General features: G+C 40.8%; 1 protein-coding gene across 1 annotated transcript in view; it reads left to right on the top strand.

Moving 5' to 3' along the window:
* Window positions 1-11,568, top strand: part of MARCHF9 (membrane associated ring-CH-type finger 9) — a 226,020-nt gene extending 214,452 nt beyond the window's left edge. Inside the window, exons 4-5 of the mRNA XM_073613732.1 lie at window positions 262-454; window positions 10,412-11,568. Coding sequence (XP_073469833.1) covers window positions 262-454; window positions 10,412-10,740 — 522 coding nt within the window. The 3' untranslated portion in view covers window positions 10,741-11,568. The remainder of the gene's footprint in view (window positions 1-261; window positions 455-10,411) is intronic.
* The last annotated feature ends 3,394 nt before the right edge of the window (window positions 11,569-14,962 follow it).

The raw sequence follows: 14,962 nt of genomic DNA, 5'->3' as shown, positions 1-14,962 counted from the left end.
CTTTTCTCACTGCTAGCGCAAGTATATATATATATATATATATATATATATATATATATATATATATATATATATATATATATATATATATATATATATATATATATATATAATATTTTTTTTTTCACTTTTGTAAGTTTTAGCTTCAATGTGGTTCATTTGAGGTGTCAAAAAAGTTAAACCTATACTGTTCAGTATACAGTATAATTAGGTCATTGTAAATGTCATGTATATCTAACCACATTTTCCTTTACTTTGCAGTGGCAGGCCATCTCCTTGACTGTGATTGAGAAGGTGCAGATAGCAGCTATAATACTGGGCTCCCTCTTCCTTATTGCCAGCATATCCTGGTTAATCTGGTCTTCTCTCAGCCCCTCTGCCAAATGGCAGCGTCAAGACCTGCTATTCCAGATCTGCTATGGAATGTATGGCTTTATGGACATTGTCTGCATAGGTGAGAGAAACATGGATTAGCCATTTGAATAATGTTTTTCTTAGGATTCACATTTTATTTACACATACAGCCTATAAAAAATAGTTTTTGGAGGCATAACAGTTTATATAATCAAAAAATATGGGGCTCTGTGTCTTTAGGAAAAATGTGTCCGAAACAGCAGCTTTCTAATATATCCTGAGTACTGGATACAAAAGATACAAAAATTGGTGTGCTGTCCCTTTAAGTGCTCATAAACTGTATATTAGTTTACATATCACAAATAACATAGTGCATCAGTGTAAAGTCAATAAAATGAATGAAATTAACACAACTAAATTTAAAATCAACAATTGCTATGTGACAGCACCCCAAAATATGATACCTTATACCAAAAAGTGCACGAGTAACATTAATTAAATAAACTAATAATGTTTTCTATTAAATAGTATAAAATTAACCAAAACCAAAATTCATGCTCAAAGTCCATAAACCACAGCCAAAGTGATGCCATGAAGAACAACACTGCAAACTTTGTGATCTTCCAGGTGCTCCCACACTAAATGCTCAAAATTTTTCCAGAGACCAAAGACCTCTCTGCTATAGGAGGTCAATGCAGCTTGTATTGAGTAAATTAATGGATCAGCAATCTCCATCACTAGGCAGCTCCTGTAACTCCAGGGGTATCTCACATTCTTTCCCTTCCGCTCAAATAATGAATACAACCATGGAAAAGAAGCAAAGCAGCCACTGTAGCACATCATATTTATTGTGCACTACGAGGTACTTACAGTCAGACTCAACAGAGACAGGCAGAACGCACAACAATTAAAAAAAAAAAATGCACAGCATGTGTGATGATGTCAGAGCTTAAGCTCCTTCCAACACGTTTCTTTGCTCTGTATATCCCCGTATATCCCCCATCTGCCCGGCCACATCATTCATTCACAGTTCTATTTGGATGGGAAATAACAAGTCCCGACAGTCTTGTTGAGTGCTGTGGTAGTTTATTCATGCTTCTTGTCAGTGAGTATCTGCTTGCCCGTACAAGGTACAAGCAAACAGATACACTGACAGATCTGCAAGAGTCCTGCATGGTACCAGCAATCTGCTGATCGCTGGTGCAGTGCTTTACAGGCTCCCAAAACCAAAAATAGTAATTGCACATTTTTTTAGCTGCAAAAAAATGTGCATTTATTATTATTTATTAAAAGGTAAACTGATCCTTTAACCACTTCAACCCCAGAAAGGATTTGCCCCCCTTAATGACAAGGCCATTTTTTGAGATTTGGCACTGCGTCGCTTTAACTGACAACTGCGTGGTCGTGCAATGCTGTACCCAAACAAAATTGACGTTCTTTTTTTCCCACAAATAGAGTTTTCTTTTGGTGGTATTTGATCACCTCTGTGGTTTTAATTTTTTGCGCGATAAACAAAGATGATTTTGAAAAAATATTTTTTTTTTTACTTTTTGCTATAATACATATTCCAAAAAAAAAAACAACAACAAATTTATTCATCAGTTTAGGCCGATTATATATTCTTCGACATATTTTTGGTAAAAAAAATCCCAATAGGCTTATATTGACTAGTTTGTGCAAAAGTTATCGCGTCTACAAACTATGGGATAGATTTAGGGACTTAATTTTTTTTAATTGTTTTTACTAGTAATGGCGGTGATCTGCGATTTTTAGCGGGACTGCGACATTGCGGAGGACAAATCTGACCCCAAATTACACTTTTTGGGGACCAGTGACATTATTACATTGATCAGTGCTATAAAAATGCACTGATCAATGAATAAATGACACTGGCATGGAAGGGGTTAACACTAGGGGGCAATCAAGGGGTTAACTGTGTTCCCTGGGTGTGTTCTAACTGTAGGGGGATGGGCTGCCAGGGACATGACAGAGATCACTGTTCCCGATGACTGGGAACAGTAGATCTCTGTTATGTCCCCTGTCAGAACGGGGATTTGCCTTGTTTACCAAGGCAGATCCCTGTTCTGCCTCTGTATTAGGAGATCGCGGGTCACTGGCCGACATCGAGTGCGATCGACCCACAGGCACGCTCTTGGAGTGTGCAGCGAGCGTGCGCCACCCGCAACTGAGCAAGCACGCAGGAGAGCCAACCTGCCGCTGTATAACGACGGCGGCTGGTCGGCAAGCCGTTAAATAATATCTGGTGATCTGGCCATGAAAGTCCTTGTTCAGACACTTCCTGTTATTAGGGGACAACTGGCAACGCTCAATATTTTTTTGTACATAAGCTAAAAAAAGTTGGAAAAAAAGTCACTGGCTTTGAGTGACTGGCAAAAGGCAGGGAAATCAGAGATCTCTTTGCATGTAAGACCAGCTTAAAAAAAAAGAGTCATGCCTTCTTTTTTTTTTTTTTTTTTGCTTTTTGTCTTTAAACTACGTTTGTCACACACCCATTATTAATAGGTTGGTTTTTAAAACTATATTGGTCATACAGCCTTTTAAAAATAGGACTGATATTTATAGTCTGACATTTGCTATTTAGCCACGTAATTGTATGTTGCACAGCCAAAGAATCAGGACAATCATACATGATTTATATCATGCAAGTTTCCAGCGCTGAGATTCAACGGTCTTCCATAGACTTTGCTCTGTTTTGTGGAAAATGTGGCAGTGAGTAGCTGGGAAGTGGTTTGTCAAAGCAGTTAAGAGGGAAAATACAAGTATACTAGACATGGTGTTTTTAACCTCTCCTTCATTTTAACATAGGCAACATGACAATCTTCCCCTTTCCATCCAATGAATCGCAGAGAAACACATGGTGTTCTTGGGTCAGGTGACCAATATGCTCAAGATTAGGATGTGTGTATTGCACTGTGGAACAAAAATATGCCACAGAGAAATTAGAACATGTAATAGACACTACTCAAATTAGATCTCTAGCTATAGCCTTTTTAGTTTTGGTTAAAGTTTATAACCTTTGTTATGTGTTACTTGTTTTCTGCGTCACTGTTGGAGAGTGTTCCCTACCCGCTGACCACCAGGGCGTTGCTGTGAATTGAACTTCCTCCCCAGAGTGGTTCATTCATACTGTATACTTCTGCAAGAAATCCACTAGGAAGCCAAAGACAATATAACCAACCTCTCCAAAGCAATATACAAAAAATGATAGGGGAAACAGGAAGTTCATCTTACAGATAACCCTTTGAAATACTTCAAAACCATACATCGGAATCTGAGCACTTTTACTAGTGACATGCAGGGCTTAATTTTTCTGAGAAAAAAGGTGCAGGAACTCACCCCCCTCCCCTAGATCACGCTTGTCCCCTCCCCCTACCCACGTCCTAAAACTGCCCCCCCTAGAACTGCCCCCCTTTAGAGAACAGGGGCTTTACAAGTAATTTGCATGACATTTGTTAATTAAAACCAATGTAGTAAAATGTAAGAAAAAAAATGTAGAAATATCCAGCACTTACTAAAGTAAGCTCAGAGGCACTTGCAGGTGACATTCTTGTCATATGTATCTTTTCTGCTTCTCTCCTTGCTTCTCACATCAGCAGCAACCTAAAAGTAGCCATGAGTCAACATATTTTTTTTGTTGTGCACTACTGTCCCATGCTGGGTGATTGAAAAGGGAGTTGAGGGCTCATGCGCACCAGTGCTCTGAACCATTGAGCGAAAAAAAGGGCGTACTTGGGTGTCCCCAAGTCACAGGTACAGCGATCTGCCAACATCCTGTAGAAATCAATGCCAGGCTGAAACAGAAGCTGTATGCATATTTAAAATGACAAGCATTCCAATGGTACTTGCATACAGGGATGGATCCATACAGGGTGTATGCCGTGAATGCAGACTGTGTTCAGTGCATACAGTACAGTACGTTCTTGTAAACATACATGGGGATATGCGTTAATATATGCATACAGCCATTGTGTATTTCAGCTTGCCATCGATTTCTACTGGCAAACAGCTTTACACAAGACCTGCGACTCACAGGGATCAAAACACATAGCTCCAAACTGTCCCTGATTCTGAGGGACTGTCTCTGTTTTAGAACAATGTCCCTCTATCTCTCTTTCCTCCTCATTTTGTAGTGGAATATTTCAAGCTTTTCCTATAAGCAAATAATTCCATTTTACTGAAAAGCCCAGTTTAAGCTTTATTGTATAATGCTGGGAAAGCGAGCTTGTATATCTCCAAGTAACACAGACAGATGCTGGTATCACGTTGAGCTTAGCAAAGTCCTGCCTTACAATGGCAAGTTAAGTTTAGTTATAGTGTAACACAGTGATAACGAAAAGAGGGTGGTGGCTTCAGAATCAGCCAATCATCAGACACTTGTATTCCTTCAGAAGAATCAAACACATGAATATGACACATGAATATATTTAAATAGAATTACAGTAGTGACGTGTGCAAACGGTCATTTGCAGATCCATGTGGGCAGTTTCCTGTTGAGACACAATGTGCCTCAGATTGTGAATACTACAAACATGGTTCCGATCATGGCTGTGTGCACATTCCCACCGCTACCACTGACACGCGCCATACTCAAAAAGTTGGGTGGTATGCCAAAACATGCCCAATTTTTACTGTACAGTGGGGATGAGCTCATGCATGTTCAGACATGAATTGGAACCCACCTGAGCTATTCTGCCAGTAAGCTGTCACTGCAAACCGCCAATTATAGGTGGCACAGGCATTCCCTGCCCTGAAGTTGCACATATACACCCCCCTTGTAAACATGTGCCTGTGGTGAATGCCTCTGCTGCCTATAATTGGCTGTTGGCTTTGACGGCTTTCCGGCAACATAGCTCAGGCAAGTTCAGACTTGTATCTGAATACACATGAGATCACCCCTACAGTACAGCTCTAAGTGCCCACTACAGCAAGAATAGATCCCTTCAGCAACAATAGACAGCCCCCCGCCCTATCCAGCAAGGGACATGCCCCATATATCCAACAGCAAAGAGACATGCCCCCTATACCCAGCAGTAAAGAGACATGCCCCATATATCCAGCAGCACAGTGACATGCTCCATCTATTCAGCAAAGAGACATGCCCATACCTCCCAGCAGTCCCAAATTCGCCAGGACAATCCCAGGATTTGGATTAAATCCTGGAATCCCCCAAGTCCAGTCTAAATCCCGAAGCCTAGTTCCGGAACAAGAGCACTCGGCTCCTCTAACCCTTCTAACTTGGGCCCGCATCTGTTGCCTAACACGCTCACCCCCTATGGCAGCCTGAATCTCTCCCCACTGGCTGCCTGTATAATTGATCACTGCAGACTGAATGAACCCGCCTCCTCCCTGGTTCTGATGATGCCATGTACACAGGGCAGGAGGAGGATCAGGGGAGGATGGACACTGCTATGCAGAACCCGTGCTGATCTGAGGTCTGTGCAAGAGGGGAGAATAGCCGGGAAGGGGGAGAAAACAGGGATTGGACAGAAAACACTTACTAAGTAGGGGGAGAAAACAGGGACTGGAGCAGTTCAAATTCTTCCGTAAGTCAGTTATCTATGTTTGCCAGGTTTGACTGAAATATCAAATGGTCAACTTATCACATGATGGGAAGCGTAATCAGAGTTAAAAATATGTATAGACTAAAAAACTAAAAGGCATTCAGTTCTATGAAACTGGAGGTAAGGAAAAGATTCCAACTTTTGTTCCTCCATTGTAAGTGTGAAAATTAAAAGAAAGTAGGTTGCCTACATCTGGATATCCCAGCACAGCCCATACGGGAGCTGAAGCAACCATCCCTCCCACTGTTTTAAGGGTCAGCTGAGCTTTACCAGCAGTGCTTCCAAAGCTACCTAGACACTGGACTGCTTTTCACTAATCAGCTGTTTTAAATCAACTTTGAGAAGACCAGGGTGTTTGAAGCTGGTTGGCTATTTTAATGATTATGTTAGAGTTTATATGTGTCAAAGCATATTTTATGTGTACAAGAAAGCCTGGGATTTGTTTAATCATGCCCCTTAAGCCCCTCTCACTGTTAACAGCTTGACCACACCCACTTTTTGCTGTGGCTTGCATAGCGCGCTGCAGGTCACTGCCTTTCTCAACTCTCTCATTCTCAAGTTCAAAAGGTGGGAGGTATGAACATGTCCCATATATCCAGCAAAGAGAGATGCCCAATATATTCAACAAAGAGACATGCCCCATATATTTAGCAAAAATACATGCTCTATATATTTAGCAAAGAGACATCCTCCATATATTTAGCAAAGAGACATGCCCCATATATCCAGCTAAGAGACATTCTAATCCAGCTAAGAGACATTCCAATCCAGCTAAGAGACAGTCTCATCTAAGAGGCATCCCAATCCAGCTAAGAGACAGCCCAATCCAGCTAAGAGACAGCCCAATCCAGCTAAGAGACAGCCCAATCCAGCTAAGAGACAGCCCAATCCAGCTAAGGGACAGCCCAATCCAGCTAAGAGACAGTCACAGACCCATTCCAGCATTAATAGACAAAACCCCGTCTTGCAATTTACCAACAAATGCTGCTTTTCACCACTCGCTGTCTCCACAGTACAGTGAGCAGTCAGGCTACACATGTCGCTCTCTCTACACAGCTCTGAGTGCGACTGCCACCAAAACGAGCATCAGGTCTGCAGGGAGAGGCGGAGTGCGGATAATATCACTCCACCCTCCACTGTCTCAGGTTGCAGCCAGAACTATATACTATCGCCGGCTTATGCGGCCCGCCAGCTAATTTTGTGGCCACTCTGCTTCTTTTACATTACTGTGTCTGGCTGAGGTGCTTCTGGCACATTCTGCCAGAAAAAAATTCCTGATGACATGTAATGAGAACAGAGAAATCTTTTTGCCATGCCCTATACACAAAAACTTTATAAAAGCAGTTGCCATTACACCGCAAATATAACTACTATTTCTAAATAGGCTTGCCACCTCATCCCTTTAAAACTGAACACATATTAATTACACAGGTTCTGGGGCTAATTTAATGCAGTGAAGTGAATTTTTTTACGACCTTAATCAGCCACAGAACCTGTGTAATTAATATGTGTTCGGTTTTAAAGGGATGAGTTGGCAACCCTAGGAGGAAGTTGCTCAAGTGGTGCCACTTGCCAAACTTGTCGATTTAAGTCAATGGGACCACATCGCATCCATGAGCCAAATGCTTGGCTAATGGTTGTGATGTGGTAGTTCAGTGTAAAATCCCCATTCAGCATTAAAAAAAAAGTAATTCCAGAGGTGGCAGTATTGCCTCTTAAAGTGGGTGTAAACCCACTTTAAAAAAAAAAAAACAACAAATAAAAACTAACACCTGCAAGACAAAGGCATAATGAGCTAGTATGCATAGCATACTAGCTCATTACATAATACCCATACACCGCTCCGGCGGCCGACATCACTCCCGGGGGGTTACTTCCGAGTATCGTGGCTCCGGCGCTGTGATTGGCCGGAGCCGCGATGACGTCACTCCCACGCATGCGCGCAGTAACAGCACACTCACTGAAGCAACGGCACATACGTGCCATTGCTTCAGTTTGTGTCAGTGCACATGTGCCAATGACATCAGCACATGCAAATACAGGGGATATCTCCTAAACCGTGCAGGTTTAGGAGATATCCTGGGTAGCTACAGGTAAGCCATATAGGCTTACCTGTAGCACAAAGTGGTCTTTAAGGGTTTACAACCACTTTAAATGCCTGCAAACCACCTTTGAACATCAATCTACCATGCATTGCTTTTCAAAGTAGCAATGGGGACTGCTACCAGAGTGAACCTGGCTTTGAAGGTCCGCTATTTCACCCCCTACCCCACCAAATAAGAAACGTTAGGTGAAAGAGAACGAATTAAAAATACAAAAATGCTGTAAACTGTTTTCCTGTAGGTGCTGGTGAAATCACTGGGCCTCACTATGATCTAGGGTTGCAATCTCATCGCTTTAAACCCAAACACATATTAACCACTTCAGCTCCAGAAGGATTTGCCCCCTTAATGACCAGGCAATTTTTTGCGATACGGCACTGCGTCACTTTAACTGACAATTACGTAGTCGTGCAACGCTGTACCCAAACAAAATTCATATCCATTTTTACCCACAAATAAAGCTTTCTTTTGGTGGTATTTGATCACCTCGGTGGTTTTTATTTTTTGCGCTATAAACAAAAAAAGACCAACAATTAAAAAAAAAAAAAAAAATTTTTTTTTTACTTTACTTTTATAATACATATCCAAAAAAAAAAAAAAAAAAAAATATATATATATATATATATATATATATAAAATCTTAATCAGTTTAGGCCAATATATATTCTTCTACATATTTTTGGTAAAAATCATCTGGCAAAATGGGAAATCACCTTGTTTACATAGGCAGTTCCCCGTTCTGCCTCTCCTCACTGTGATTGCGGGTTGCCCGCTATCCTCCTGGCACAGACCGACATACAGGTACCGTCGGTTCGCGCAGGAGATATGACCTGCCTCAGTATATCTGCGTGAGCTGGTCAGCAAGTGGTTCAGTACACAGGATCTGAGGCTAATTTAATGCAGATAAAGCACCAAGTAGGTTTAATTACCACCTTATTTAGCCACAGAACCTGTGTAATTATTATGTGTTTGGTTTTAAAGGGATGAGGTGGCAACCCTATTTCCAAACCTAAAAAGACCATGTCACCAGACTATTAATGTCAACAAATTCCAGTACAGGAAGTTACACAAAGCAGGACCAGCTCAAGAAATATAACTGCAAGTGTAAGAATCTCACACAAAGTTCCTATTTTCACATAAACATCAATGTAGATCTCATGCAAATGATTTCCTTGGGCCATAGAAAGTAAAATTCAAGCATATTTACCTGCCTGGGAGCCACAGCTGCTGAATACAGCCATCCACAGAAACTAATTACGCATATGGACGTGTACTTCTGGATGTAGACTGTTTGTGTCCAGGGCCCTATGTCTGTACAAGTGCATGTGCTTATGCAAGTATGCCCACATACAGCTGTATCCTGTAATTGATTTCTATGGGTGACTGTATGCAGCAGCTGTGGTTCCTGGATAGGGAAATATGGCTTTAATACAGTAGGAAACAGAGGGCCCTGCTCATTAGAGCTTACAATCTAAGAGGGAAGGTCAAGAGATACAAGAGGTAATAACTGTGGGGGATGTGCTGATGGAGAAAACAAATGTACAGTTGTTAGGTGGGGGCCAGATAGGCTTCTCTAAAGTGATGAGTTTTCAGGCATCGTCTGAAAGTAGACAAAGTAGGAGATAGTCAGATAGATTGGGGTAGAGCATTCCAGAGGATGGGAGAGGCTCGGAAGAAGTCTTGGAGGTGAGAATGGGATGAGGGGACAAGGAAGCTAGAGAGCAGGAGGTCTTGGGAGGAGAGAAGAGGACGATTTGGTTGGTATTTTGAGATCAGCTTAGTGATGTAGCTGAGGGCCAGGTTGTGGATGGCTTTGTAAGTTACTATTAGTATCCTGAATTTAATTTGTTGGTTGAGTGGCAGCCAATGGAGGGATTGGCAGAGAGGGGTGGCAGACGCCGAGCTGTTTGTAAGGTGGATGAGCCTGGCAGCAGCATTCATGATGGACTGAAGGGGGGTAGCCTATTTAGAAGTAAACATATGAGGAGGGGGTTGCAGTAGTCAAGGCGAGAGATGATCAGGGAGTGGATTAGAAGCTTTGTGGTGACATTGGATAGGAAGGGGCGTATCTTGGAGATGTTGCAGGGGTTGAGGCGGCAAGCTTTGGACAGCAATTGGATGTGGGCCCGAAAGGATAGTTCACTGTCCAGGATTACACCTAGGACCTTGGCATGGGGGGACGGGTTGATAGTTGAGCCATTGATTTTGACAGAGAAATTAGGGGAAGTGGCATGTGGGGGAAGAAATATCATGAGCTCGGTTTTGGATAGGTTGAGTTAGGAAGTGATGTGACATCCATGCTGATATGTCTTAAAAAAGTAATTTGCATATTTGGTAGTTCTTCAATATGTTGTGCTTCTTATCTTTCAACAGGTCTCATAATCCATGAAGGCTCATCTGTATATCGGATCTTCAAGCGATGGCAAGCTGTCAATCAGCAGTGGAAAGTTCTGAACTATGACAAAACTAAGGACCTTGGGGAACCTTTAACTGGGACTGCAAAGCTTGGGGGAAGGAATTCACGGACGAACCATTCCTCTCACAATGACAGAGGCCCTGGGCGGAGCCAAAGGGTTAGGACTATATTAAACCATCACTGTGGTTATACAATTCTACACATCCTCAGCCACCTGCGGCCTAATGAACATCGAAATAGCACAAATTCCAACAGAGAGGTGGTGATGAGAGTGACAACAGTATGAGAAATATCTTTAATTATTGATAGATAATGGTACGCTGCTATCCTTAACTAGCTACTACTGATGCTGCCATGTTGTCATGGTATCGACAAAGGGGAAAGACGAAAGATTTGTTTGGCTGAAAATCAGAGTGAGTTCTGGTTCATAAGGAGCTGGCCTTTCAAAGATTTTGGTCAGTTGTGTTAATGTAGGAATGTCCCTGTTTTTTATTGTTTTATTCCTTTTTTAAATTGGGCCTTCTTTTATCGCCTAACACTTTCCAGTGCGTCCTATAAAACCCATCGAATTTGGAATGAGAAACTGCCACTAGAGGGCACCCTCAAGCAAGTTTATTCCTGCTGAAGGAACGCCATCCAATGTTCCTTTTGGTATTTATGGAAAGCACAAGCCAGCGTTCCGAATCGAGAACAAGTCATAGGAGAAAACAAGTCTACAATTTTTACCTCAGCTTTAAATGATGACAACATCACAGTAAACCAGAGAGGAAAAGAAGTGGAAAAGAATAATATAGTTAAGAAAACCATAGTAAAAAATTGCCTAAGCAAAAAAGTAAATAACAACAGCATTCTGAGAGACTTTGAAGTGGTTCACAACTTTCTAAGCGATGAATAGGTGCAATAAAACATATTTTTACGGCAAAATGGGATCTTTGCAATAAGACGCTTATACTTTCCCTGGTTTTACATTTTTTTGCATGAGTAAATGTAATTTTTTTTCCTCTCTTCTCCCTGCGGGAGGATAAAGAAAAAAAATATTTATATGCAAATGGTCTCCAATTACATTTGTTTTCTTTTTTCTTCTTATTCACATACTGGGATGTAAAATTAAAAACATCAGGTTTTTATCCTGCATTGGTATGCTTGTGTATGGTGATGCAAGAGTTCTCACACATTTTAGGGTTTTATTTCTAAGCAACAGGTGGTTATTCCAATGTGCATCATTTTAGTTTCACACAACAACAAATATACCCTAATGTACATTAAATAGAAGACCAATTCCAGGCAGCAAGTTGAAAGTTCAAACATCAGCGAGCTACTAATACATTCAAGCACACTATGTAATCCACAGCATCCATGGCACACACAAAACATGAAAAAGTCTACGTAAGGAGGGTATTTCCTGAAGCTTGTATCCTCTTACTTACATTCAGACTTCCAGAAAAGGGATGATTCTGCACGGTTGCCTTATAATTAAAATGTTTTCATATGAGGTTTTGTGAAAAGCAACAAGGAGTGAACTCCAGCATTCTAAGCATGTGGTTTCCAGGTTCACCAGATTACAGACAAAGGGAGTGGCTGAACTGGTATACTACTGCTTTGTTTGAATGAAAAACTGAAGACCTAAGCAGGTAGGCTATCCTACCTGTAGGCATCTCAAGGCTTTGTTTCAACTGCGGCCTGGAGTTAATCTTGCATATACTGGCTGTTAGGTCAAAAAAAAAAAAAAGGTTGGGAGAGGTTTCCAAGAGCATGAAAAACTTCAAAGGTAAAAGTCTCAGCAGAACACAGGGAAGATCAATGGGTCGAAGAAGAAAATAAGTAAAGTACTGCAGCAGTAGTGATGTTCCTTAGGAGCATGTTTAGAAAAGGGAACAGCCAGGGTAATTTGTGGGTGCTGTAGCCCTGTATTATGGCATGTCTGGCTTAGTCAAAGCATCCTCAAGCCACAGAGGAAATGGGCCCATTTATGGTGAACAATGACATGAAAAGTTGAGTTACTCTTACTACCTGTCTGGTAAAACATTGTTAATGGGACAGGAAATTAGATTAAATCATTCTAATGGAGCCCCAGATTGCAGTAAAAGTTGAAAGGGATTCCAACCCCTCCCCACTGTAATCCAAATCTAAAAAAAAAAAAAAAAAACAGTTTTTGCTGGACATACACTTTAAGTTGCTTATATTTCAAAGTAAAGCTGAAAACCCTTTTAAACTAATCTATGCTGAGAGACCATTGCTGTGAGTTGCCATTGCTGACTGCTCCTCTGAAAAATTCTAGTTCCCTTCCTATCATGCTGACTCTCTGGCTTCAACTATGCAAATCACTTTTCTATTTTTTTTTGTTCTAGGTCAGTTTCTCAAAGTAAGTTAAAGAAAGCCATACAGCCTGCATTTTTAGGAGGAGGCCAGCAATGGCCACCACTCTATTAAACACAGTGTGGGTTCTGTCAAGTACTAGAAAGGTGACCCATTGGAGACATTCTTCTTTTGAAGATTGGAAGTCACATGAATTATATATTAGAACTGCTATTAATTGCACCGTGCCATACATGAAATTCTTTACTTGTCAGGCATTTGCAGGAATTAAATATCAATACTTTCTTAGGGCCAATAGGAATGTAGGCTGCAATAAAACTCTGACAGAGGCTCGAACCTTTCCATTTTAAAAATGTGTATTTAATCGTGTCCCTGGAGACGTGGAGAGATCTCTTGTGACCAACATTACAAGAACAAGAAATTAACAATATCCTCTGGATTGAGAATGCATACAGCAATAAAAGCCCAACAAAGCTTCTAATCCTTCCTATTCTATCCAAAAAAATAGTGTTGAGCTACAGAAAGGATTTCGAAGATAAGCATAAAGCGATCGTTCATAGAGAGGCAGAACGGCGGTCTGCCTATGTAAACAAGGAAGACCGCTGTTCTGCCAGAAAGGAAGATGGAGATCTTCTGAGGATGGATTTCTGTTTTCCTTTAGTCAAAGCACATATAGAGAACACGTTTAACTCTTTGATTGCCCCTTGTGTTAACCCCTTCCCTGCCAGTGTCATTTATACAGTGTCAGTACATTTTTTTTAGCACTGATCACTGTATTGGTGTCACTGGTCCCCACAAAGTGTCAGATTTGTCCACCACAATGTCGCAGTCCCGCTAAAAATCGCTGATCACCACGATTACCCTTAAAAAAAAAAAATTAAAAAAAATAAAAAGTCCCTTAACTGATCCCATAGTTTGTAAATGCTATAACTTTTGCGCAAACCAATCAATATACGCTTATTGGGAATTTGTTTACCAAAAATATGTAGCAGAAAACATACTGGCCTAAATTTATGAAGAAATTCGATTTTTTTACATTTTTTTATTAGAAATATTTTAAAGTAGAAAGTAAAAAATACAGTTTTTTTTTTAAAAATTGTCGGTCTTTTTTTGTTTATAGAGCAAAAAATAAAAACCGCAGAGGCGATCAAATACACCAAAAGAAAGCTCTATTTGTGGGAAAAAAGGGCATACCTTTAATTTGAGTACAGTGTCGCACGACTGCGTAATTGTCAGTTAAAATTCTGGGCTGAATTTGGACCTGAAACGGACCAAAAGATCCGCACCGGAGTCGAACGGAGGTATGTGAACTGGCTCCACAGAGAGCCAGTCACAATCTCCTACCATGTGAATTGGATGCAGGGAAACATGCATCCAATTTGCATAGGTGGGAACCCAACCTGACTTTCAAAGTGAGTTAAGACAGGTGTGAAGTTTTCCCCTGTTCACCTGTAACAATTTGGATTTCACATAAGTAGTTTCTGTCCCAATGGTCATCAGGACAAATTAGAGGTTGAATCTCCCCAGTAGAGAAAAAAACAGCAATAAAAGCCTGACAATGATTACATTGTCCCTTCTCTACCCAAAACTAAAATAAATCTTTGGCTACAGTTCCAATAAAATATTTTGGATATAGGAGTTCTCTAGATGCAGTATTTAGTATCTAATTAATGAAGAAGTGCCATTATTGGGCTTCTCCCTGAAATTCTCCCTGTAGCTCATTAACCAAGTCACTGACATTAGCACTAAACAAACCTTTGCAGCTCTAATGGAGAAGGTGGAGGAAAATTGCCATTCATGGCACTGAATTAGTCCATGATTCATTAAATTCCATTAAGCTAAAAAACATAAAATGGCTCTATGTAAAGCAGACCTTGTTAATTAATCCACAACTGGCTAAATATATTTAAAGGGTCAATTGGTAAATTTTGAAATTTGTCAATGAAACACTCCAACTGTGCTAAAGTAAGGATGTCAACTTTATTAAGTTTAATATGAGGTTTCAAATGCAGTACACTCAAAGAGGACTTTAGGGATAGGCTGCAACTGGCTGTCACTTGGAGAGACTGCAGTGGACTCAGAGACAAGTGGACACGAAGCTTTGGATCTTGGGCCATTCAGAAGATGAGGATGACAGCAACTACATAGAGTAGTTATTTAAGCAGTCAGGCACCAATATGAAAGGTGCTACA

This window comes from Aquarana catesbeiana, linkage group LG02 (genome assembly GCF_042186555.1).
Source record: "Aquarana catesbeiana isolate 2022-GZ linkage group LG02, ASM4218655v1, whole genome shotgun sequence".
Classification (NCBI taxonomy): domain Eukaryota; kingdom Metazoa; phylum Chordata; class Amphibia; order Anura; family Ranidae; genus Aquarana; species Aquarana catesbeiana.
This window is presented reverse-complemented; position numbering and strand designations above follow the sequence as displayed.